Below are 27,424 nucleotides of genomic sequence, written 5' to 3'. Positions count from 1 at the left end.
GCTAGGGCTGATGGGAATTGTAGCTCTCTAGATGTTTTGTCCTACAAGTTGCCCATCCCTGCAAGCAATCTTCCCTTGCTGGCAGCTTCCACCAAGGTCTTCTGAGGCAAAAACGGCCTCTTTACATGACACCGTGATCATCCAAGGTGTCTCGTGCACTATATGCCCTTTGTTCCGTTTTTAAATAGATCGCAGATAATGAGCTATCAAATTACCCCATTGCGTTCCACTTCTGTTTCCTCTGTGAAAAGAGTAAAAGCAGCAGGAAGAGGAGTGAGTTCAATGAAAGATATTGGAAGACTCAGATATGGGGAGAAGGGGGCGGGGGAAAAGGAAGCATGTGAAAAAAGGAGTTGTGTTCCTGCATTTAAAACAGAAGCAGAAAGCCCTATTTTAAATGCAGGATTTTAGGCTGGTGTAGAGATGCCCTGGGAAGGGGGCTAGGAGGTACACACCACATACTGGGAGGCAGGGTCAGAGGATGCGGTCCCACTTTGTGAATTGGTTATACTCGTGGATAGGGTTCTCTGAACACCTATATAGCAATTTGCCTGAGGCCACCCAAACTCTATAACTGGTTATTTAAATGTAGGGTTCCACATTCAAACATAACGTTCTCATGTTGTTTTATGAAGCAGAAACAGAAAAATGTTTCCCACCGTCTAGTAGGCTAGGCATATGAAAACTGCCAAGTGCTGGCAGCAACAGACAAGTATTTTATTTGCATGAGAAAGCGCCTTACTTACCCACAACCATTTCCATTACTACCTCAAAGCTATCAGGCAAGACGTTAAAAAAATCCTTCTAAACCCAATGTGGAATAGAATGTTTCTTTGAACATTAAAATGAACAGCATGTAAGCATTGGAATGCATATAATTGTTCGATACATATAATGGATGATAAAACACATAATATCTCCAAATTTACACTTGCATCTTTAATGAAACTTGTTACGTTATTCATTTTTAGACACTCCAAATTTTTGGAATATTCCAGAAAATTACATTAGCATCCCACAGATATTTACTTGAAAAGTAAGTCCTAATGAGTTCAGTGGTACCTTCCCCTAAGTAAGTGTCACAAAGTACTGTGCAAGCTTTTGAGTCCTTCAGAACTCTTCATCAGGAAAGATGGTAAGCAAAACACAAAAAGGTGGGGGAGTGGCTGACATTGAACCCATGGAGTCTAAATTTGGTTACAGCTTAAGAAGGAAAGTGGGAGGAGACTGCAGACATTCAAATTAGGCCTACCATGTACAGAGATGGTTGCGGGTTGCACCTAGGATTCTCTCAAGGGCTGCCGGGATGGAGAATGAAACAATGGCAAATCCCCCGTTTTTGAAAATATAAAATCTAGCTGTGTACTCAAAACCACACATTACTTAGACAAATCACACATATACATACCTTGGTAGATGGAAACCGGTAGAGAGGAACTAGACAATTTTTATACTGACAAAGCTGGAGATAATTTTAGATGGTATACTAGGTGGAGTTTTTTTTAAAGGCAGTGGAAGCCAAACAGGGTAGCTTTATTTAGTGGTTGGAGGGAATGTGCCCTCCAAGAATACAGTTCCAGCTTCAGGTAGTATTAGATCATCTTCCTCCAGTGTATAATTTCTGTCCCATGCTACTGCCACCATCATCCAGAGAGACCTGTGGGCGTACACAATGCTTCCATGTTGGTGGGGTGGAGTACGGTGGGACTACCAATTTTCTCTTCTGGTGGCAGCCCCTCACATGAAACGGAATGTCAGTCTAAGAGAATTTCCCAACATTTGGAGGCATCTGGGGTGGGGAGCTCAGGGGCTGCAGTAGAAAGCTGTGGCTGAAAAGCTCCCATGCAGATCCATGATATGACACACACTGATCTCAGATATCATACAGATCTCTTTGGATTGCCGCCTATATACTTAAATCCATCCTGCTCTTCCTAGGAAAGTTCAAAGCAGCTTACATGGGACTCCCAGTTGTCCCCAAACCTGGGACTAATTAGGTCCATATCCACAATTTCTAAAATTCCCCAGCATTGGGAGCTCCCACATGGTCCATTAAGACACTGCAGCAAATCCAGGAGCAATGGATCACACAGTGGGGATTAGGTCATGCTTGCATGGAAGTTCCTCATTTTTCTCATCTGGTGCTTTAGCACCAAAATAGGAGAGTGAGGAAACTTGTCTCTGAAGAAGCAAGAGCAAAGAAGAAGCTCTGAAGAAGCAAGAGCAAAGTAGCAGAGAAGACTCCTTCCAGCTGTGTAGAGTACAACCACTTCCTTAGGCCCAAGCCTCTGTCTCCCATGCAGATGGATGAGGTGCCCCCTTCAGATCTGGTAACTAGATTTTAACACCTGCACAAAGTCCATGGCTATTCTTAAATATCTGGTTGCTGTTGTCTGCCTCTGTAAGGTAGCAACTCCTGGATTATGAAAATATTTTTCAGCAAACCTGTAACTGAGAAGCCAGTTTCACTGGCATTGTTTTAGTTCTACACAGATGTGGTATGATACTGTGCTTAGATGGCTAGCCTTGTGATGAAATGTCTTAGAAGTATAAGAGAGGGAGAAGTTAATTGTCTTCAGCGGACTGAAGATTTTACTGCTTTTGCTGGATTTGAAAGTATATCCTACAGTCGTCAACTTCATCTGGATGCTTATTTAGATGTACGGACTGCTTTTATTAATGTATATATTTGAAACAGAAGTGTTGAATTCCACCACCACCCCTTTAATTACTGGTGTTGTGAATAGTTATTGTGAACGATATGCTTTATCTTGTTACATTCCTTCTGTTGGTGCTGGTGTTTGTTGTCCCATTCCCTTTACTTTGCTTTGTTATAATTGTAAATGTTTTTTTTAAATACACAGATGTGGTAGGTTAACTTTTTTATCATCTTTGGAAAGTTTCTAGTGATAAAAATAGATTATCTCTATCTAGAATTAGTTCTAGGCTGCCTTTAAGGGTGAACCTCATATTTTTACATTTACCATAACATTTTGCCAGTAATCTGAGCTCATTAATTTTGTTCTCTTCCAGAACTCTGTTTTGTCGGTACTCCATACAACACATGTCCATTCCTGTCTCTTCTCATCATGGTTTCTAGAGCTCGTATGTTGCAGTTACTTATTTTAATGAAATTTTCATTTTCACATAAGAATAAAGAATCCTTTATGTTTGCGAAGAGATAAGCAGTAGCATTAACGTACAGAATATCTGTTTGTGCGTCTCTATATTTTAAGCCTCTTATGTGCTTCCCAGTTATGTTATTCTGCTTTCTTCCTAGTCGTGCCTTGTCAAGTCTCTGCTTAATCAAGAAGGCTCAGGCTGCAATCCTTTGCACACTTACCTGGGAGGAAGTCCCATAGAATTTATGGGGCTTACATCTGAGTAGGCATACATGAAATTGCTCTGTTAGATATTTACGAACCTTATAGGACTCACTCCTAGGTAAGTGTGCACAAGATTGCAGCCTGAGCCAGTGCCTGATATTAGCTTTAAAAACTTCATTCTGATTTATATTTGGCACTTCAGATTGCCTGCTATTTCGAGACAGCTGAAGTCCTCCCTTAGAGACATAACGGGCTGAATTAAGAGCTGGGGAGTGGTGTTTTCTTCCTCAGTTTTGTTAGAACGCATCACAGCAGCATTTCTTTGGCAGGTCCAGACCAGTGTAATCTGATTTCTCCCTTGTGTCCTTCATCAGCTACTGGCCTCTCTAGATTGCATTTGCGATATGTATGTATGCAGCATCAACTTCTGCAGATGCTTCTGGTGCATTCCTGCTGGGCGTTCTGGAAGCAGCTGCTCTAATTTAGCAATGCCTCAGGAGTCTGATTCATCGCTAAATCCCCTCCACCCCGTGCCTTATTCATTTATTTTTTAAATTCCTCCACTTTGCCCTCATCCTCCAGCCATCTCCTGCCTTATTCATTTATTTTTTAAATTCCTCCACTTTGCCCTCATCCTCCAGCCATCTCCTGCCTTATTCATTTATTTTTTAAATTCCTCCACTTTGCCCTCATCCTCCAGCCATCTCCTGCCTTATTCATTTATTTTTTAAATTCCTCCACTTTGCCCTCATCCTCCAGCCATCTCTATCCTGCACTGTTCTTTTGGAAGAGGAGCCATGCTCGTTGCCCTGGGCTTGATCCTTTAGATTTCTTTCTTTCCTTTTGTCTTTTCCGTTCTACATGTGTGTTGACCCTCCCCGAACTCTCAAAATAATGTTGGCATAAGAATCAAACTAAATAAATACAATTTTCAGTGGCAACCAAAAATGATTTTGAAGGGATGGTTAGGATGTCTCGGATAATCTTTAGTTTCGTTGCTAAATGAGGACCTGTGTGTGTGTCCTAATTTGCTCTTGTTCTTCTTTGGATCACAACGTACAAACTGTTTATGACTGCAAGCACATAAAACACTTCTACCTTTCTTTTATGGGTGCTCTTTATGAGATTTGGGCTGTTTGGAAGCTGTTATAGCTTGAGTCATGCCTACTTGGAGGATCAGGGAAAACAGGTCTCCATCTATGGGCCTGTAAGTAGACCATTTATGGGTGCTTGTAAGAGCAAGTGTGGCCCACATTCCTGCTCTAGACTTACAATGTTGTGCAATTCTGCCACCTAATGGATACTTGCAATATTGCGTAAATTATTTCTGTGGATGCACAGAGGGATATAATTGCTATAATTAATAAACTCTATGTCTCCCTCCTTTCCACGAAGGCACATAAAACATTATCGAGGCCTGTAAAGACATCACATGGGTTTGATTTTTTTTTTTAGCCAATGTGGCATCCAAGTGAAACTGTTAATTAATTCAAAGTAACATGCCAATACTTAACAGTACCACTCTAGGGTCCATCTCCTTTATAGACATAGAATCATAGGGTTCGAAGAGGCCTACAAGACCATCGAGTCCAACCCCCTGCTCAGTGCAGGAAGCCTGATTCCCAGGCAGTCTCCCATCCAAGTATGTTGGTTTGAATGGGAGTGTGGCGGGTTCCCCTCTCCCATGCTGCATGAATTCTAATATTCTGTAATTCTGCTCTTTAGAGTACTTGATGCCAGTGCTGTGGTACTGATTCTAGATGGGCATGACTCCCTTGCCATGTTGTGCATGAAAAGCTGGGTTTGGGGCACCATTCCTCCTGCTTGAGCAAAGATGTCTGCCCTTTTACCTGTGGTGAGATTCTCCTAATTTTGCTCCAGCAAGGGAAGATGGTCTAGCTGTATATCCTACTGTATTATATAATACTCTGTCATGGACACCATTTTAACTATGGCTGCTGGCTTGTGGCTCTTTCTATTTGCTTATTTTGTCCTCCACAGAACACGGGGCAGAACAGCGGCTAATAATGGCGCTGGAGAGGAAACAACAGAGACTGAAGGAGATGGCAACGTCAGTGGAAGGCAGCCATGAAGGCAGAGGCAAGGATTGCTCCCTGGCTGTTTCCCTGTGAATGGTGCAGGGTGAGCTTGTTCTGTAGTGTGAGTTCCAGAGAAATCACAATTAACATTCCTATTGCACTGGTGGGCAACACATGGCTCACGGGTGATTCCCCCCCTCCCCCCGTTTCATGTCTCTTTGGGCTTTTCTACATGAGGCTTTTTACCCAGACCATTTCTGAGGCTTCTGCTTCCGGATTCTTTGTGGGATTAAGATCAGCTCTTTCACATGTGGGATTTCCCCAGAGCTTTCCCCCCTCTTCCTTTCTATATGTTCCATTACACAACCACTAGGTAGCACTATGGTATAGCAGAATTGCACAAATACACCCAGGTAAGTCTCGTCCTGGGGGGGATCCGCGGGGGGGCAGGGGGGGGCAGGCTGTTCCGCCACAGATTTTGGGGGGCCGAATGCACTGGCATTTGGCCTCACCAAGGTCCGTGGCGGAATTCTCTGCCATCCCTATGTAAAGCACCCGCAGACTACCTACTGTGAGTGAGGAATCATGAGTGCACTATAAAAGCCTCATGTAGAAAGGCTCTTATTTTTGGGAATGCGACTCTCTGGGGTCCTACCCAGTGGCACAGTTAAAGCTGAACCTTGGAGCCAAAGTTCAGGAACCTACAGCCCAGCCCCCCTGCAAATGACCACCCAGAGAGTGACAGGTGATGAGGGCATCAGGACAGCAGAAACGAACTCTATTTTATTCCCATAGACATGATGGTGTTATAATTTAAGTGAGTTTAAAATGTAAAACTGCACATGCTTAAAGTATTTTTTAAAATCAGGGTTGGTAAACAGTTTTTGTTACTGCTGCTGCTTATTGTTGTCCAGGAATGTAGAAGCAGCTGTAAAGCATGCAATGGTGATTGGAAGTGGGGAGAGAAATGTTAGCTGTGTGCTTCACAACTGAAATAACAGGTGTGGCCATCTAAAGGGCCATTAAAGGCCATCTAAGAAGACCATTAAGTCCAAGTTTTGAAATAAGCAAAAGGGATGGCTGTGTGGGGAGCCACACAAGAAACACAAATTGGAGATATGAGCTGGAGTTCCTTCCCTTGGGGTCTCCCTTTGTCCATGCCTCATCAAAGGCCAAATTAGCACATTCCTTGGGGAAGTGGGGAGAGACACCCTTTCCAATATTTGCTGGTCATTAAGATCCATTAAGAGCTATTGGCCTAACACAACTGGGCATCTTCCAAGCTGTCCAATCAGTTTTGGCCTCCCCCTACTCCTGAATCTTTTACAATCAGAGCCACCAGGCTCTAAGGGATCCCTAAAAGCCTATTTAGACCAGTCTCATTACATACATTTTGCCAATTCAGGTATCTTACTAATTACGACATGCACAAACCATGGTGTCTGAACCCATTTCAAACCATGGTTTCTGATTCTGCTTTGCCTGCTGGCTGCAAACAGCTCTTTTCCAGGAAGCATTCCTTAACTGACCAGGCACAGTTTTATGCCAGGCATTCTGTTTTTAAAAAGAATTATAATATGTTTTAATTCTTTTAATCTTTTTTATTATTTTACCTATTATGCTCACCACCCTGGAATTTGTTTTGCATATGTAGCAGTATACAAATGTTGTAAATCAATCAAACAACCAACCATGGCTTTGTCAATTCAGAGACATTATACCAAGCTCCATGGTGTGCTACAAGGCCCATTTTCTGACCCCAGAGATGCAGATTCCGTTTTAGGGAATATGTCCTATTGTTGGCCTATGATAGAGGGCTTCAAGGGGAAAAATAATTGTATGTAGTTTTGTTGAAAAATTCTGGTTTCACATCACTTTGGGTTTCCCCTCTTTCAGAAAGAAAAGAGTACAGAGCTTTCAGCTTAAAGTGGTGGTTGGGAGGTGGGAGAATGGGGTAATTCCAGGCTTCTCTCATTTGCTGCCTCTTATATTCCAAATCAAAAGGCTAAATGATGCTGTCAGTGTACCTCTGATGGCTGAAGACTACGCCCCCCCCCCTTTGTTCCTGGGGAGAGAAATGCCCCAAGTGTGTGGTATCTAAAGGGAGCAGTATATGTGTGTATGGTCCCACACATGTGCCTAATGGCCCCATCCTGAAGTCATGATTGGCTTCTAGCTTTGAAGGGAGGGGCCAGGATACACAGATAAAACTCCAGATGATTGGGTGACTCCAGGACTGTATGTTTCTCTTCACTGAACCACCAAGGAGCCTCCCAGAGAAGTCTTTGTGATACTACTCTGGCAGAAGTTCAAGGCTTTCTTCACACTGGGTTTTGATCCTGTGATTGAGATTGCTCCTTCATGGAAGTTTGCAGGCTCTTTACATGACGCTGTGAACCTCCAAGGTGTCTCTTGCACTAAATGCTCTTTGTTCCGTTTTTAAATAGATCGCCGATAATGAGCTATCAAATTACCCCGTTGTGTTCTACTTGAGTTCCCTCTGTTAAAAGAGGAAAAGCGGCAAGAAGAGGAACGAGATCAATGAAAGATAATGGAAGATTCAGATATGGGGAGGAAGGGGGGGCGGGGAGGGGGGAAAGGAAGCGGGTGAAAAAGGGAGTCGTCGTGATCCTGCATTTAAAATGGAAGCAGACAGCCCTGTTTTAAATGCAGGATTTTAGGCTGGTGTAGAGATGCCCCAAGTCAGAGAGGGAAACCCGCAATAGCTCTATCTGCACAGGACCTAATAAAATGCAGGGCAGAAGGTTTATGGGGCCTAAGGAGATGTGATATTAGGAGCTCTGCTGCTGCTTCCCCGTACAAGGGCACATGAGTGTGTGAGGATCTGGTGAGCAATATGACAGGGCGGGGGGCGATGGCACACACAGGGACCGATGCAAGGGTGGCCTTGCTCTGCAGGTAGTCAGGGTGAATTGCTGTACTTGCTCCCTACCCCAAGCAGTCCTGATAAAAGGAGGGGCTTCTAGGATGGTGTTCACTCTCTAATTCCTGCTTAAGATCACAGTGGTGTGTGTCTTTTCTTGAACACTCCTCGCAGTCACGGATCCAAATCCCTGCTGAGCCCTTATGGAATGGGACAAAATCCACATGAGCAAAATTGCATTTGTCAGTCAATAGCTCTCAGCCCTTTGGCTAAGATCAAGTGAGTGCATGTGGGTATTTGCCATTCTGCCTTCCCATAAACACAGCTCAAACGTAATGCAGGGAAAGGCTTGAGGGGGTGATTTCATTGCACTTGCGTAAGTTTGGCATTTTAAAAAAGTTGATTTTGCTCCTTTTTTAAAGCTTTTTTTTTATATATAAGGGTGAGCGCCTCTCCACTCTACTGGGCCAGTGTTCATGTAGCCCTTTAAAACAATACATTTTTTTAAACTGCAGTGAACCCAAGCAACTCCATCACCTGCACAAATGCCCTGCCATTTTAGAACCTTTCATTTTTGATATGTGTTTGGATCCCCCCTGCCCCGTTTTGAAGGATTTGTGCTTCCCATCCCCACCTCCTGAACTGGAGCACAGATATCCTGTCAGCTTTTGTTCAAAGGTGACAGCAGGCATTCCTCTTGCGGCAAGAGCAGGGAAGCAACACTCCTGTATCCTCTTAGGATGTCCAGTGATACTGCAGTAGCCTATACATCCCTTCTGCTAGCACCCCGCTACTGCTTTGTTACAGCCAACAAATTATACTGCATCCCCACCCAAATCTGTAAATGAACGGTTACATTTGGGGGCTGGCATGACAGGGTGAGAGAAAATTCTCCATGCCACTGCAGCAATTTCACTAACACCCACGTGCTTTTGCATGGGGATATTGTGCTGCCCACGTTGTTTGCAGTGGTGTAGCTGTGTATAAAATTATCTCTGGGTGGCTGGTTTCACAGACGTGGCAGGATATTGCTTTCAGGACACCCATTCTGCGCTGCAGTTTACAAACAGCCTCCCTATTCTTCCTGTCCCCATGCCATTATGTCAGCACTGTGCCTTTCCTGCAAGAATGCAGCCCCTGCTAATAGTCTCCATTCTGAAACAGATCTTTGGCTTCCTCATGACCTTGGCTTCTGCATTACTATAGGACACAGCCAGTTGTTTATTAGATTACTTTTAGAGCTGCCCCTTGCCTTTGAGGCTGCAGATTAAGAGACACTTTGGGGCTGTTAGCAGTCAAATCAGTACATACTGACACACAGAGACCTAACTGGAGGTACTTGAATTGTAAAGGATGAAGGAAGGCTGCACCTGAGGCCTTCAGTTCCATCATACAGTATAATGATGTGTCTTGAAGAAAAGCATATAGAATCCTTCACACACTGTTCACTTGGAGTAAAAGCAGCATTGTTTTATTTTGCAAGTGTGATAGATTTTTTTTCTTTTACAATTAAACATATAGTAGACCACACTCCCAAATTAAGTGTTCCCAGACTTTTATACCTGGGGCATTGGTTCTTTATTCTAGGTTATAACTGGAGGCACACTTTGCTTGAAAATCACAAAGTTATGTGTATTTGCTCAGTCAGTTCCAGAATGGGCAGGCCTCCTCTTTCCAACGCCAAGATGGTCCAGTTTATATTGTGTCCCAGTGTCCTACCTTCTCCTTCCCTTTTCCTAGTGCTTTCTAGGATTCCCCCACGCTTGTCAGCTCTGGTGCACATTGCATCAGAGGATCCCATTAGGTTCTTCCCCACCCCTTCAGAATGATGCTGCTAAATATATAGGCAGGGAGAAAGAGTATTAGGCCTCCTCCCGCTGAGGAGCAAAAAGCAGCGGATACATCTAACACAATGAATGGCTGAACATTTGTCATCATGGCACACTTCAGCTCCTTTCATGGCATACTTGTGTGTCGCCCCAGCACACCATTTGAGAATCACTGCTTTAAGGAGACAGAACAGGCAAACTGATTCAGGGCTCCTTCACACGGAGCTTTTATCCTGCTGTTGAGACTGCTCACTCACGGAAGGTCCTCTTCATGATGGTATTAACCTCCAGGGCACATCCAAAGCTTTTTCCTGGTTATTTCACTCCAAAAAGATCTGGAACTAATGAACCATTTTTAAAAGTCAGATTGCCATGCTATCAAAACAGCCACTAGATGGCGCTGTTTCATTGTGTTCTATGGAACCTTGAAAATTAAAAGCTTCCCCTCTCAGCAGTCAGGTGTTCGCTGTCTGGGAGCCCACAATAAATGCAGAAAAGCTCCAGAACAGGGGGACTGTGCGGGTGGGTGGGGTGTCTTTAGCATAAAGGCAGCTTCAGTCGTGTGTGTTTGTGTGTGTGGGTACCCTGCTTTTCTACTGCAAACCCCCCCCCCCCAAAACCAAAAACAAATCCCAGAGAGGCTTTAAAAACACAGTAGAATAGAAACACAAGACATTATAGTAACAAAAATGGTAAAAAAAATAAAAGTAAACAGCAGCAAAATCATAAAATATCAATCAGTTTGAAAGCACACTGGAATAAGCATTTTGTGCCGCATATGGTTCAAGTAGGTCAATTTTCTTGTCTTCAGGAACAGCTTATGCTACAGGGATTTAGAAGAATGCAAGATATCCACATTCAAGAAACAGGAAATGGCATGAGATATTTACCTCCCAAAACACTGTCTAATACCTGCTGGTTAGAAGTTATTTTTAGTTCCAAATAAGTAGCTTTTAAGTCCCTCTGCCAAAATTTGACAGCTTTAAATATTACCGTTCCAGACAACCTTGTCCTCCAAAGAGAGGTGTCATGCCATGACAGATGTTGATCCATTGTCTTGGAAATCAAATCTCAAACTATTAATTTAGTAATTCAGATTAGAGTTAGGCCTGAACAATAACCAAAGTTATATCCAAAATTCCTAAGCAATTCTCCTTCAGGACAAAAGTATTATTTTTCTGTTGACTTATTTCCAAACATAAACTTTAAAGGAATTCAAGCAGCAGAGTTTGCTAAACAAAAGTATGCAGCTAAACATTTCTGGAAGCTATAGCATTAGTAAATTATTTGTAAGAGCATAAGTGTATGCCCATTACCATGTGTAACAGTGCCACACAGATGAAGGAAGAATTTTGCTTACTTTATTTTAGTATTGCCAAGCTGGTTGGCAATGTAGTTATTTTGTAACCCAGACTTCCCATTTTGGCTGCTGTGTTCATGATTTTGTGTCTCTCTGGCTGCAATCCTATACTCCACATTCATATGTAGGACTAAGCCTCACTGAACCCAATGGGACTTACTTCTGAGTAGACATGTATAGCTGACATGTATAGCCTTGCACTGTCTCTCATTTTAGAACAAAATATTATTTAGTTACATACAGTCTAGGGAAATCAGTGTTTTGATTTATCTACCTACCACATAAAATCACCAGACTAGTGTGACACACATCCTTTTCTTGCCCTCCTGCCTTGACACATGGAGTACAATCCTGTGCCTGCTTTCTCAGAAGTTATACCTATTAGGTTCAGTGGTAAGCATGCAAATACACAGATTTGCAATCCTATGGAAACTTGCAGAGGAGTTAGACCCACTGAACATGATGGGACTTTCTTCTGAGAAAACATGTCTAGGAACAGTTTGCAATTTTGCTTCTAGAGTCTCTTTCTGATGTAACATTTTTCATTTTACAGATGTGCATGGTAAAGCAAGACATCAAAATGCAAATCCCACATAGGATTTGTACGAATCTAGTATCCTGGGCAAACCAATTCTTTTTTGAAAATCAGGGTGGGGTTTGCATTTAAAGATCATTTTTCCAAGTGTATTTCTCCACATGTGTTCCTCTATGAAAACAAAAGTTCCATCAGAATTGGCCTGATGAAAAATATCTGGTGGGAACAGACAATGTCTACGAGTACCAAAGTGACAGCGATTATTGTAGTGATCAGTTCGTAATGCTAATGTATGTAGAGTTGTGTTGATCAGACAGACTATAGATAGACTTGCCACAGGGTACACTCTTTATGGAACTTTGTCAGGAACGAATCCAGCCAGAATAGGGTTATCATCCCCTTTTCCTTCACTAGTCTTCATAGCCATATTGAGTTTATGCCAAAACAATGGAATCTCTTGCTCATCCTGGGGCCATTTGAGGTATGTTTTCTTCTTTACTAGTTTTCTCATTCTGTGGTAGGGTGACAAATACTCACTGGGAATGTCTTCCAGGAAAATGAGCACCAGGACATCCTTGCAGTCATCAAAGATGCGAAAACTTGCCACCTGGATCTCCTTGGAACACCACTCGCTTTCCAGGTAGTGGCGACTTATTATACAAATGGTCTTCCTGCTAGCATAGATGTTGTCTACAATGTTTTCCAGGATGGACCGCCCCGGCTGAAAGTCTCGGTGATGCAGACAGAGTTTCCAACAATATTGGTTTTCCAGCACTGGCAGGAGGTCATTTATCACCCAGTTTTCATCGTGTGTGTTGTAGGAAAGGAAAGCGTCATAATCATATTCCATGCCTTGGCCCTTCCTTTTTTGCCTCTTGTCAATAAAGTACGCAAGTAATAGGTGGTAAGTATAGATCATGTGCAACCTCCATTGATAAAAGAAGCAGACAAGCATCAGTAAAAGGACTGCTGTTGTGTTTGTGATGTACAGGATAAACACATAGTCAGTTATGCAAGAGCATGTCTTAAAGGTCCACAGTTTCTTCCCCTTATATGCTAGAGGGGAAGCACAGGTGTACTGATAGAAATGGAGCACCTGTGTTTTAGGATTCTGTAGTGACCAATGGAGGAACATTTGGTTTTCACAGGAACAGGTGAAGGGATTTTGCCTGGAATCTAGAAAAAGCAGGAAAGGCAAGGCTCTTATTTGCTCTTTCGTAATAATGTCTATTTGGTTTCCAGCCACTCTGAAGAGAGACAGCCTAGAAAGATTGGAATGGGAAACAAAGCTGAGAGAATTTAGTCCATTTTTATTGAGGTGGAGTTCTGTCAGGTTTCGTACAGGCCAGAATAGGGTATTGCTAATAGAGAGAAGATTGTTTTCACTTAAATCAAGTTCTTGAAGAGTAGGGGTGTAACTAAAAGTCCTTGGATCCAAGAAAGAGATTGCTAAGTTGCCTGCATGGATCTGCACAATGGAGTTCAATCCTTGCAAGAAGTTAACTGGAAAATTTTTAAGTCCATTATGACGTTGGCTGTTTATCTGTAGTTTCTTTAAAGAGTTCAGAAGCTGAAAGGGTGGACTGGCAAGCATTTGGGGGGACTCATAGTTGATGTAATTGTTAAAAAGGCTGAGATCTGCTAAAGAGCTTGCCCCTTGAAAGACCCCTCTCTGGAAAGTGTCTTTGGTGATCCTGTTGCTTCCCAGAACAAGGGTGTGCAGCTTACCCAGGCCTGTCAAGGCTCCTGGTTCTATTGTTGCAATCTGGTTGTCTGCTAGATTAAGAAACCGCAGAGACGTGAGATTCTTAAAAATGCCTTGCCTGATGGATTTCAAATTATTTTGCCTTAGTATGAGAGTTTCCAGCTTCGCTAAGCTTGCTGGGAAAGGTTCTGTGATTTCCCCTAAAAGGTTTTCCCCCAGATCCAGTTCTTGCAAACTGTTCAGGTCGCCAAAGAGATCTGAATGGACACAAGAAATATGGTTTCCAGTTATGTAGAGACTGGTAATATTATTTAGACGGATAAGGTCATCTTGGAGAATTGTATAGATCTTGTTAAAACTAAGATCTAGCCTTTCTAATGATGTCACATTAGAAGTAGCATTTGGTACCTTCATGAATTTGTTGTTTGCCAAAGAAAGACGTTGCAAAGAATGCAGTGACTGAAACAATGTCATTGGCAGCACTCGCAACTTGTTATAGGACATATCGAGATACCTCAGATGTGTGCACTTTTCAAAGGCTCCTGCGTGAACACTTCCGAACCTATTGTATTGTAAGTTAAGAGTCTTGACATTTGGATGTGAATGGCACACCTCCTCTATAATGCCATCTGACTCATTCAAGTTTAACTGGTTTAGATGGATAACTTCTAATAGAGAGCAAGTCAACATTTTGGTCACATTTTTAATATCTGATGGTTTCATAGCCATTCCTCCTAAATATAACGTCTTCAACCCTTTTAAGAAGCATGAATCTTGTATTAGCCATACAGTGGAGACCCTGGGAATAGAGAAGGATAAATCAAGCGAAAGGAGGCTTTCCAAAACTGGAGTTGTAACATTAATGAGTGAAATTGGGTTATGGGATGCATCCAGTTTATGAAGCAGCGCAGGTACACTAATGATCTCTGTGGTTGAGAAATTCTGGAAGCCATTGTCTTTGATGTGCAGCTTCTCCAAAGATTCCACATTAAACACAGCGTGAATAGCATTTATGGCATACAGTCTGTTTGAAGATAAATCAATTACCTTTAATTTCTTCAAGTGGGCAAAGGCAGATGCTTCAATCTTGAATATTTGATTGTTGCCAAGCAGCAAGAAGGTGAGATTCATGAGTCCATCAAACATGGAGCTGGAAAGAAGACACAGCTGGTTTGCAGTGAGGTTCAAGACCTCCAGTTGGCCAGTGTGCATGAAAGCGCCTTCTTCAATGTGTTCTATTTTGTTCTGTGAAACATTCAGAACTTTCAAGCTATTCAAGTTCCTGAAGTCACTCTTCCCCAGACTTGTAATATTATTCTCAGACAAATCCAAGAAAAAAAGTTTGCTTGGCAGATGGGTTGGGACTTCAGTCAATTTCCTATTATAGCACAGAACGTTTGTTCTGTTCCCCAAGATTTCATGGACCTCACAGTTCTCAAATGAGTAAGGGGATACCTTTTGGTCTTGGCTGAACAAAAGAAGCAATACTGATACAAGCCTTGGAGAAAACATCCTCTTGTCGGTGCTTAACTGCCTTCTGAGAGTTTGAGACCAAACAGGGTTAACTGCTACTGTGAAACTTGGGTGTGAAATTGAACTACTTGCACAATCGTAGAAAGTGTTCCAAATGAGGAACATAAAAGGGCTAGTTCTGCAAATGTGGCTAGGGCTGCAAACAGGTCATTAAAACATTGCATGTTTCGCTTTGTCATTTTGTTTTTTTCCTCCTGTCTGTTTGCCAGAAGAAAAAGGAGACAAAGCTGGTGTATTTTAATGTGCCATTTAAGAAAGTGTTTATTTTAATATTTTTAGTGGACCCTTGCATACTTCAACGTGTGTGTTTTGATCCCAGCAACAACCTGCTCACGCCTACAGAAGTGTATCAGATGCAGTTGACCAGTGTGCTTGTAGCCCCCTCCCTCTCTGTCTGGGAGAGCCAGGTGGCAGGCCAGGCAGTCTCAGCCTCAGTGTTACCCATCTGTAAAATGGGTAAATGTTTTCTAGAATGAATTCTGCAGCCTTAATTCTATGAATATATAATGGATATGTATTTTTGGCCCATAGTCAGTGGCTTGGCTCACTTTTTTGAGTTACTTGCTTTGCATGTGGGTTATTTCTGCCTTCTGATTGTGGCACAGTTGTAATCTGGATTGCGTTATGATCTGCAGAGGCCTGATATAATGTGAGGATGGAATTGTTTGAAGGGAGGGGACTAGTAAAAATATACAATAGATGAACAGTTTAGCATTGCTAGGGCCTGATGTGGGGCCTATCTCTGGGGCTGGCAGTGGCTGGCCCTGCCATGGTCCCACCTCCAGGCTCCACCCCATATTGTGAACATTTGTCATTTAGTGTTAAGGAGTGTGAGCTGTGAACTGGGAAGTCCCCAATTCAAATGTGACCTCAGTTTTGAACTTGCTAGGCCAGGGGTCCCCAACATGGTGCCCATGGGCACCTGAAATATATATTTCAATTTTTTAAAGTTTTCCCCATATTTTAAAATATACATACATGGATCTTTATGAAATGTATACTTTCCAGCAATTATACATGGGCTGCAACAAAAGTGGACCAAATATCCAAATAAGTATCAATTTGAAGGTGATGTCTATATGCTACCCTTTCAAATATTGAAAGTGTTGGAAGGTCCTCAGTCCATTGCATTAAAGGAGGTGAGTGTTTATCCTTCCATTGTTGTAATGTCAGTCTTTTAGCTGTCAAAAGGCTGCAGAGAATCCATTTATTCTGGCCATTTGTTAATTTCCATGAAGCAGGTAAATAATTTAAAAGAGCGTGTACATCAGTGAATATTAAAGACTGTTCCAGTACAAAAATTTTCTGTGTAATAACCTCCCTGCAAAAAGAAGCAACTACTGGACATTGTCAAAACACATGTTTAAAAGAAGCATTAACTGTATTGCAGTGCCAGCATTTAGCTGAATTAGACAATCCCGTATTAAAGAGACGTTGAAGTGTCCAATAGACACTAAGCAAATGTTTTTGCTGAATAAGACGCAGCCTGAGATCCACAGGTGTGAAAGGTAGATGCCAAAGCGACAACCTACTGATTAGGCATTTTAGGCGCAATAGTTGTGATGTGTGCAAGAGAAAGTCTTGAGAGCATTTGTCACTTGCCTCTACTTCATTCAAACCTCAGCCTTTTCTCTGAAGCCTTTGACACAGCCCCTATTTGCCTCAGCCTGCAACCAAGCCGAAGCAGCCGCTCTTGAAACAGCTGCACATTGCTTCACCGTTCACCCCTGCCTCCACTTCCCTCACCTTCCTCTGTTGCTTCCCCAGTGCTGACTTTTAGATTGCAAGTTCCTTAGGGCAGGAGCTGTCTTTTTGTACTCTGTAAAGCAGGGGTAGGCAGAGAGTAGATCTCCAGGGCCCAATCTAAACAGAGGTGTTTTCCAACGCTAATGCAGTTTAAAAATGCATTTTCTTGGATTCGTATCTACTCCTCCCACGGCACACGTAGCCAGTTAATCTGGAGGGGACTTGATATAAATCTCACTTTTGTGAAACAAATGTGATCTTAAAACGCATTAATTTGACTATGTACTCTCAGGACATCAACAAGTTTCCTTCCCGCCCCCCATTTTTACATTCATTAAGCTTATTCACAGGTGCAGTGATGCAAAGGAGTGGAGACTTAAAAAAAAAAAAAGTGATCCCAAAAGCAATGTGCTGACTTTCTCAGGAGTAAGCCTCACTGCATTAGCTCTTCAGTTCACTAGGCAAGGGAGAGAGAGAGAGAGCAGGAGAGAAGCCAGCAGAAATGTGTGTGTGTTATTCACAGAGTCACATCTCTGCAGGTATGCATTAGCAAATGCTATTAAAAAAAATCAACCTCGGATCTTGGTCAGCCAACAGAAAGGGTTAACTCCTCCCATTCCTGTTGGGTCTACCCTTCACTGATGCAACTTTCCATTCCTCCTTGCAGTGCTGAAGCCATTCCTCCTCCCCCCAGAAGTAGAGTCCCCAAACACAGGGAAGTCCTGGTAATGGGAAAATCTGTCACAAAAGGACGTCTAAAAAAGGTGGTTTTTACAGCAAGAAAACCCGGGATTGATACAGATTGGGGGTAACATCATGTGTCATGTCTGTGTGAGTCACCATAGCACTGCGGTAAATTGCCTGTGTAGATTGGGCCCAGGTGTTTTGAACTCCCAGCTTTGCTGACCATTGGCCATGCTGGCAAGGGCCTTCTAGGAGCTGAAGTCCAAAATATCTAGAGATTTACTTTTTGCGCACCCCTGCTGTAAAGCACCATACACATTGATGGTACTATATAAATAAATAACGGAGGGAAGAGGCTCTCTTTTTACCAGAGAGTATAGTTTGGTGGAGGTGGTGGCCAAGAGTAGGCCAAGACTGCACCAGGCCTCACAGTGCAGGAGCCCTGCCTGCAGAATACCTAACAGTGCCAGTCAGGGCACAGATCCAGCCCACATGGGCACTACTAACCACACTCCAGGCATGGCATGAGCACAATGCAGGCCTAGCTCACTGCACATTTCTGCTGCCTCCAAACCATGTCCTCTGATAATCACAGGGTCTACCTTCTCCTCATGCCTCAGTCACCACTGAGCAGCAATGACTGATTTTAGCCTCCGGTTTCCACACATATAGCCACAGGTGCAATGGATAGCGGGTCAGTGATTTAGACTGTGGTGAATTAGTGTTTCAGTATGTCTGCTTCAGCTCTACATCTGTAAAATTGTATATGAAGGTCCTACCTCCCCGCTTTGTTGTGAGGCTCAGTGAGAAAAGGGTTGTAAAGCACTTTGTATATTAAAAGTGCCGTATCAGTTATTATCAGTAGTGTCTAGTGTTTTTTTTTTTTTAATTCACAGTTAATAGTCTTTCACTTTTTGTTCCTGGAAGACAACCATTAGAAAGCTAAGTAGCCTGTGATAGTTTTGAATTTAAGGTTAGCATGTCTCTGCTTTGCAGGACAAGAGGAAACAAGACAGAAATAAAATTTGTCATCAGGACGAGACAAAATGCGGTTACTCGGTAATAATCAGATAAATGGCACAACCAAGCAACATGAGCTATATTTACAGCCACAGACGGCCAAAACCTTCCCACAGCTAAAACAGAAATTTTATTGTTGCTTTCAGTAGAAGCAAGACTCTGTCTCTGGCCCAAAATAAACATTATGTCTAGATAAAAAAAGTAGACATGCTTCTGCACCGCAGAGAGGAGTGTGCATTTGTTTCCACCTGTAACTGCCTTACCCTTTCCACCCACCTCCCTGCCGGAGTCTATGTAAGGGACCTTTCTTCTGCAGGCAGCTGCCTGTGGTTGGCTGCTGAAGGGTGCCCTCACTGGCCAGAAACCACTTCCAGCAGTGGTTTTCAGGTGGGAGCCATGTTAGCTGCTTCAGGCAGCTCAGGTGTGTGGTAAAGTACATACAAACAATATTGTTGGTGAGTGGAGTTAATATTTGGAGGAGGGGGCATCTGTCTTCCAGTGGCAGTGTAAGAACCCTTGTTCTTGTTGTTAAAGTGGCTGACTCTAGTTAGAGGCTCAGGCTATCCTAAAACTAAAAGTTTACAGTTTTTCATAAACTTTGTCTGGACTTGGTGGTAGCCAGAGCACATCTCCAAGGTCCTAAGTACACATGACATTGTCAGGGTATTTTTAAATTTATTAGTAAGTGCAAGGGGGCGGGGGTGGCAGAGCTTTTTCAATTGCAAATTATGATTTTTTTGTTAGGATCCCAGCTGGGGAGAGAAGGGTTGAACCTCACCTCCCAGGCATTCTGCAGTCCCAGTGGAAATTCATCTCCCGCCCCTGTCCTCCTGCAAATAAGATGGACTGAAAGCCACCAATTAACCTAAGGAAATCTCTCCTACACTCAGGTGAGGAACCTTACCCCCAGCATGTATGTATTTATTAAAAGATTTAGAAGCTGCCTTTTTGGGTGGACTCCCTCAAGGTGCCATCCAACAAAATGTAAAAGGACAAAACATAGTAAGACAACAAGAGCAATAAAACAATGATACCATCAGAATTAACAATTAAACCAGACTATATCATGTACACAACATCCCCAGTAGAATCATAATTTAGTTATAGGCCAAAGTAAATACGTGAGTGTTTAGGCCCTAAAGGTTAGGGCCTGCTTGAAGGCCTGTAATGATGGAGTCTGGCAGGCATCAAGTGGAGTTCCACATGTGGAAGGTCACTACTGAGCAGGCCCAATTAATCATCCCGGCCAGCCTAACTGCTTTTACAGGCGGGCGCTACAACCCCAATTATCCCTACTTAACCTAGGCCTAGGTTATGCTGGTTGGGGATTAGGGCAATTGTAGTCCAACACATTTGGAGGGTGCTAGGATGGGAAAGGCTGATCTGTGATAACAATATCTGGCCAGTGGCCATTTCCTGAAACAATGGTATTCCCTCCATGGTCACCACCCCAGTTGTTACCAGCAGAAGTGAGTAGGTGGCAGCTGATACAACAGCAAGATTGCAGAGAGAACAATGTCCACCTATCCGCCTTGCTGCTGCTGTTGATGAGGAGGCAGCTGTGCATCATCTGCCCTTGCAGGGAGGCTGCTCTGGCCAAGAAGAAGGAGCAGCAGAGTGCAGCGGCAGGGACATCAGAGAACTGCGGGAGGGGCTATGAATTATCTGCACCTAGAGCCTACTTGTCCGTGAAAGCTGGACTATAAGGAAGGCTGAGCGCTGAAGAATTGATGCTTTCAAACTGTGATGCTGGAGAAGACTCTTATGAGTCCCCTGGACTGCAAGGAGGTCAAATCAGTCAATCCTAATGGAAATCAATCCTGAGTGCTCATTGGAAGGACAGATACTGAAGCTCAAATATTTTGGCCACCTAATGCGAAGAGAAAAGTCACTGGAAAAGACCCTGATGCTGGGAAAGATTGAAGGCAAAAGGAGAAGGGGACGGCAGAGGATGAGGTGGCTAGATAGCATCACCGATGCAATGAATATGAACTTGAGCACGCTCTGGGAGAAAGCGGAGGACAGGAAGGCCTGGCGTGCTATGGTCCATGGGGTCACGAAGAGTCGGGCACGACTTAACGACTAAACAACGAGAGGAAGTGCTTACTTGTACTGCTGTCCTCACTATCATTTAGAGCAGCCCCACAAGTTGCAGGAGAGCATTCCCAGACCTGGGCTAGAAATCATGGCTCCAGCTCTGATAATAATATCTGGCCAAGGCCAGCAGCCACTTCCAGGATTAGGTCATATCCTCAGAGGCTGCTGCAGTCCTTTACCCTGGGCCCTACACAAGGGGGGGGGGGGCGCCTTGGGCAAGCATTATTTATTTTAATACAATGTGAGCCATTCACATGAGCTAAGGCAAGGAGAGCTTCTTTTTTAATTTCAAAAAACGTGCTCAGAATGTTCCTGCTACTCTAGAGCCTTTCCCTGGCCCAGAAAAGCTTTAGATTCTGCCTGGTGCCCAGCGGCAGGCAGTGCTAGCCCCTTAATTAAGAGGGGAAGTGCCACAAAAAGTAGGGTCAGCTCAGGATGTTAGCCTGAGCTGGCCATTCAGAGATGATCCCTTCCCTCCTCAAGGGAGGGGTACTTTTGGGCCGGGGGGGGGGGGGTTGCACGAAGGAAGAAGGATGGCTAATTGCCTGGCCAGTAAATGGAGTAGGTGGCTAGCTGGCCAGTCAGTGGCCAATCAGAGCCACTTGTGGGCGTGTTGGGCAGGCCAAGCCCAGTTGAATGGACTGGGTGGAGTGACTGAGACTCAGTATCTGCTTTATTTCCACTCTGCGCAGGGTGCAGGGCAAGAGACCTGCCCATCACTGTTTATCTTTTCATATTTATACTGGTATGTTCTTCAACTAAAAATCTATCCAGCCTTTGTTTTGGGTGTCTGGAGAAATACATAGGTGGTGCTGGGTTGTAAAATGCAACAAAAATCTTTGTTCCCTTCTTGTTTACACCATCTCCCCCACTCACCCCTGACTGGGAAAAAAAAATCATTATGAGCCCTCTGCTAGAAATTGCTTTCTCTGTGTTGGTGTTCTGGATAAATTGAGGTGGGCCTAGGCTGGGCTGGGGTGGTATGAACAGGTTTTAAATTAGGGCCTTTTTTGTCTTCTACTATACTTGCCTTAAATAATTAATTGGCCTCCATTTTGTGGTGCTATACAAGGCTTTCTCAGTCTGTTTTTACCCTTTTCCTTCTTTTGGTGGTGCAAAGTAATGCCTTAGAATATATATTTCTGGCTAAATTCCTCCTGTTTTGTATTTGCTGTTTTTAAAACTTATTTTAAATGCTGTGATTATGTAACTCAAACTCAGCATTGACTTCAGTTGCCTGCTGCCTTCATTTTCCTGTGTGTGAAATGGGTTCCCCTTCTCCCCCCCCCCCCGCTTCCAATCATTGATAAGTGGCCTCTGACAGAAATTGCTTTCTCTTCTGCTGCTATTCTGAATAAATTGGGGTGGGGGGTCTGAACTGCTTTTAAATTGGAGGTGTTTTTGTCCTCCTTTATGCTTGCCTCAAATAATGAATTGAGGCCCATGCCTGGCCTCCATTTTGTGGTGCTATACAATGCTTCTCAGTCTGGTTTTTTTTTTTTTTACCCTTTCCTTTGTTTGGTGGTGGGAAGTAACACCTTAGAACACACATTTCTGGCTAAATTCTTCCTGTTTTCTATTTGCTGGTCAAAATTATTGTTTTAAACCCTGTGATTATGTAACCCATACTCAGCATTGACTTCAATTGCCTGCTGCCTCACTTTTCCTGTGTGTGAAATGGGTTCTCCTCCCTCCCCCCTTTCTTCCAATCATTGATAAGTTGCCTTAGAATACATATTCCTGACTAAATTCCTCCCTTTTCTGCTTGCTGGGCCACACTTTCATAGAAAGCCTATTATTATGTATACCAAATATTCAAGGGCAGCTTTTTAATCATTTCCTATAAAGGTCACCCATTATAACATAACTTCTGGTCATAATCTTTACTCCACATTGGCTGGTTATGTGGTATACCTCCTAGTCCTTCTCTCTATTGTATGCATTTTTTCACTCTGAAGTCATAATTAGTGTAATGGCTCTTGCTCTCTTGACTGCGTAGCATTACAGGGGTACAGGGCATAGTATTTTTTCTTGTTTTGAACAAAACTGTCAACTCATGTTGTTTTGTATTAATATTGTATTCTGTTCCAGGCTTCTGAAGAAAACAAGTAGAGGAAAGCAGCTCAGAACTTGGTTATGGAAGACTTCCTCGCAATGGGTACTATGCCTCTGAAAGCTCTGTGTGCATAGTTCTTCTAGGAGTAGTGAATAGAGATTGGGGTGGTTGTAAGGGGAGGAGGAGGCCGTACACGTTTTCTCCCAACAATTTTAACTAAATGAAAAATAGAATAAACACATTTTTAACAAATTTTCACTAAAATTGCCTTTTAAAAATTGTCAATTTGTAAGAGATAAACATATATTTAAATATGAAAATAGCCAGGTAACAGAGGCGATGCTGCTTTCCAACCCCCCTTTAACATTAGGTCTGAAATATTTTTAATTACCTATTGAAGAAAGATTAAAAGTACTAATAATTAGTTATTAGGTACAAATATTGATAGTTACTTTTTAATTATGTAGCTATTTAAATGAATACTAACTTTTTAATTATATAGGTTTTTATATGTATTGTCGTTCAGTCATGTCTGACTCTTCGTGACCCCGTGGACCATAGCACGCCAGGCCTTCCTGTCCTGCGCTCTCTCCCGGAGCGTGCTCAAGTCCATATTCATTGCATCAGTGATGCTATCTAGCCATCTCATCCTCTGCCGCCCCCTCCTCCTTTTGCCTTCAGTCATTTATATGTATGCTATAGTTATTTGAGAAGCTGGGACTTTTTAATGGGATTTATGGCCTTTCAATTATATATAATTTCAAATTATTGTAATATATGTGTGTGACAGGGCCTGCCTGAAAATTCCATTGCCCTGGGCCCCCAGATTCCTCTGGGTGGCCCTGTTGCAGTCAGCTGGGTTGCACATTTGGAGGCTACTGTGTGGAAGGTGGTGAAGATAAATTACTATACTGTTACTGTCATAATGCTGTCCAGCTGAGCTTTCATGGGTGGTAAAGCATTCAATATGTGGAGTCCCAAGGTACAGACATCTGAGTTGGTCCTAATAAAGGTATCACCCTACAGCAGCCTTCCCCAACCTGTTGCTTTCCAGATGTTTTGGACTCCAATTCCCATCAGCTCCAGCCAACATGGCCAATGGTCAGGAATATGGGTGTTGTAGTCTCAAACATCTGGAGGGCACCAGGTTGGGGAAGGCTGCCATACGGTGATTTTTGGCTCCCCCTCCTTTTTTTTTTTTTTTTAAATTAATGGACCAACATGGCTCCCTATGTCTTTTGTAAGACTTCTGCTATAGTAAAAAGTTAGAGGAGACAGGGCTGGCTCCAAGTATCTTTTAGGGTTCCCAGGTAAATGTCAATGAGTGGGCCCTGCTTTCTCTATTTCTCCCTGTTTAATTACTGTACCCTCGACCTAGCAACGTGTACCTTTCATTTGAGAGATGCATGCCAGAAAGGGAAAAGGAGAGGAGCATTTAATCTAGAATGAGAATTAGATTAGTTTAGCTGCATGAAATGTTTGTACTGTTCTAAACTGCTGCTAGTGCAGTATTTTTGATGTTTTAGTGCTTCTTATATTTTGATGTTTGAGCGGGGGGGGTGCGTTAATGTTTGTGAGATGTATTGGAAGGTGAATTATAAATGTTGAAATAGAGAATTATAAGACTTTCCAAAAAGACTTAAAGGCTTTCCAAAATTAACACTTCTTGCCACATCTAGTTGGCTCCTCCAGCCACGGGGAGATCAGACACAAAGCCCAAATTGGCCCACACTTTGGCAGCAGCCGTGAATGCAGGTTAAGATGGGAATTAAGTGTTTACATGAGAATATGTTTGTAAGGTATATTCAGCTTTTTTGTGTGTGGTAAATTTTAGGGCTCTTGAAGGAACACATTGGCCAGCTCATTAAGAGAAACTGTTAGTTTATTGATAGAATCTCCATGATCTTTAGAATATATAGTTTTTGGTTGCTGTCATAAATGTGTGATGAAGTCCTACGCATATCTACTATTGAGTTCAGTGGGACTTACTGCCTGGTAGGTATGTATAGAATTGCAGCCAGAGTGGCCCATTTTGTACAAGAAACACCTTTTTCCACTTCTTGGCATGAACCAATAATTTGTATCTACACCAGGTAAACATGTTTTAAATTGCATCAGCACAGGGAATGTTGCCCGTAAAGCTAGTCCTCTAACAGGCTCAGCAACTTTTTGCCCTGCTTCATAATGCTTCCTTTGCAAGCCTTCCATTCCAGGTGTTTCAACCAATCAGGGAAAACAGAGATCAGATACTGCGAACTGAAAGCCACTCCAGAAGGCTGGCCCAATCGGCCTCTGTAGCAAAATTTGTATGAAACATGAGTGGTTAAGTGCCATCAGGATTAGCAGGATTCCCCAGAAGATATCAGAAAGGAGGAGCACAACTAGGGTAAGCATCTCTCTGTACTTTTGGTTTCAAAGTTTCAGCCATAAATAAAAAGCTTCAGGTTTGTGACACATACTGGTAACGAAGGGTATTTTGAAACATTGGCACTTGCATAAATTGGGCAGGATGGGTGGATAGGTGGAACAGCTAATGCCAGGATCTGAGTTTTAGAAAATGGTGTGCTGTATTTGTTCGTTATCTTTCTTAAAACGTATCTATATCATAGTTGAAACTTGTCCCGACCACATTTTAGCCTCTGTGGAATAGCCTGCAAGGTCTGATTCTATAACAGTGGTATACCATCCAGACATAATGGTTGGAGGGAGGTAGCCTGGCTGTGGGGGTTGATGCATACTGTGGTTTTTTTAAAGGTGGGGAAATGTGTATCAGTGCTGGGATGGAGAGTGTAGAGCAGTCTTCCCCAACTGGTCTAGGAAAAGCCTAAGAATATGTCTAAAGTTAGTCTGCTGCCTTGTTCTGGGCTTTCCCTTGATGTTTGAGTGAATAGTCTTAATCCGTTCCCTGTATATACAAGCCTTTTGCGCCCTTCATTGTGAATGCCAGAAGGCTACCTTTTCCTCTTGCATCTGTGCACTGCCCTTTTGGGAATATTGTTTTTATGATTTTGTTTCTTTGGGAAGAGTATTTTATGTTGGTTTCATTTTTAAAACACAGACCGCTAAATTTATTCAAAAGTAATTGTGCATTTTACACAATTAGGATGTGTAATTGTGGTGGGGCGAAGGACGGGGGAGGACACATGCAAATGACACAAGTAGTTGGATTGTGCAAATTCAGAATCAATGAAATAGATTGTTTTCATGTGGAAGATCAGCATTAAATCAGTGCTGTCCCAGAGAATGGTTTGGTGGCACATGATGTAATTCAACTGCTGAAGCTAAGCAGTTCTGGAACTTTAATTACCCTGGATAGGAGACTACCTAAGAACCATATGTTTGCTACTGTGAGCTCTTTGGAGTAAGATCAGAGTTCAAGTTTGATAAATGAAAGTAATAAAGCCCTTATAGTGGAGAAAAAATGTAATGGAAAAGATGATGTTTCTGTGCTACCTCCAGTATCAGAGGCAATATGCCTATGTATGTACACCAGCTGCTGGCAAACATGGGTGGGAGGGTGCTGTTGCACTCGTGTCCTGCTTGTGGGTTCCTGGTCAACAGCTGGTTGGCCACTGTGTGAACAGAATGCTGGACCAGATGGACCCTTGGTCTGATCCCGCAGGGCTCTTCTTATGTTCTTATGAGGGATATTCCTTTATGTTTGTCCTGGCTATCAGGATGGACACTGTTAAAAAGTTTATACTACTTTAATGAAGTAGTAACTTTTGCACAAAGGAACATGGGGTGGAACACTATTTAGGGACAGGACTTTTGATAAGGCATGTGCTGCACAAGCTAGTTACCAAGTTTCAGGTATGTATCATCATGCAGTGAACTGATGCAGACGTACTTTCAAAGATCAGTGATCTAAAAAACAATCTGTAGGTGCAGTATGGTAGAGATTAAGATACAAATGTGAATGCAATTCAATTTGTAGAAGGCAGTAACATCAGGCAGATATCAGTGTATGTGCTGCTGTACCTGAGTGTTCATGTCCTGCCCCCAGACAGTTCTGCCCACATGTTGCTCTCTCTTCTAATGTCAGAATGACTTATGCAAAATGTTAGCTCTCCTTAGTTACTTGCAAACCAGTGTACTGTAAATAAGCAAAGCAGGTGGGATTTGCTCCTTTATTTACAGTAGATTTTGTTTTGCCCAACACATCTAAAGTACTTGTGAGTGTAAATATTGAATTGTTTCTGTCACACATTTGAGGAGCTGCATAAATGACTTGAAATGGTTCACACCACAAAGAGTCTTGATTCTACTCTACCAATGACCCTCTGGAGAACCTGAGCATTTTAGAGCCTATGATCTTTCTTGGCTAGCACTAGTGTTCCCTGTCTCACTAATGTGATATACGATGAGTAATGCTGATGATATTGTACCCTGTTCCATTGTCATTCTTTCCAGAAGCAGCAACAGGTATGTGGTGCATAGGTGTTGTTGTTGGCTTGTCAGTGGGTGGCATAGATACCCCAGCTTGCCCTTGTTTACTTGAATTCATCAGTGCCTCAGGGTCTTTTCAGTAATGTTCTCCTTTGTGCTTTCTTGATAGAAACCTGTGCAAAGTGTTAAGAAGAAAATGTTTTTGGTGTATAAATCAACAC

General features: G+C 42.8%; 2 protein-coding genes across 2 annotated transcripts in view; one reads left to right on the top strand and one right to left on the bottom strand.

Annotated features, from left to right (window-relative positions):
* Positions 1-9,702: 9,702 nt before the first annotated feature.
* LOC146354340 (uncharacterized) lies at positions 9,703-15,214 on the bottom strand. Its single transcript, XM_084838659.1, has one exon. It carries the CDS (start codon positions 15,188-15,190, stop codon positions 12,323-12,325), a length of 2,868 nt encoding a protein of 955 aa, XP_084694785.1. The 5' UTR covers positions 15,191-15,214; the 3' UTR covers positions 9,703-12,322.
* A 6,207-nt stretch (positions 15,215-21,421) lies between these two features.
* The window catches only part of ARHGEF37 (Rho guanine nucleotide exchange factor 37), a 78,565-nt gene continuing 72,562 nt past the window's right edge, over positions 21,422-27,424 (top strand). Inside the window, exons 1-3 of the mRNA XM_084838661.1 lie at positions 21,422-21,503; positions 22,850-22,916; positions 25,028-25,200. The gene's annotated coding sequence lies outside the window, so the exon portion shown is untranslated. The remainder of the gene's footprint in view (positions 21,504-22,849; positions 22,917-25,027; positions 25,201-27,424) is intronic.

The sequence above is a fragment of the Heloderma suspectum genome, chromosome 2, assembly GCF_057233095.1.
Source record: "Heloderma suspectum isolate Gila_16-S chromosome 2, 16-S_ref, whole genome shotgun sequence".
Taxonomy (NCBI): Eukaryota; Metazoa; Chordata; class Lepidosauria; order Squamata; family Helodermatidae; genus Heloderma; species Heloderma suspectum.
This window is presented reverse-complemented; position numbering and strand designations above follow the sequence as displayed.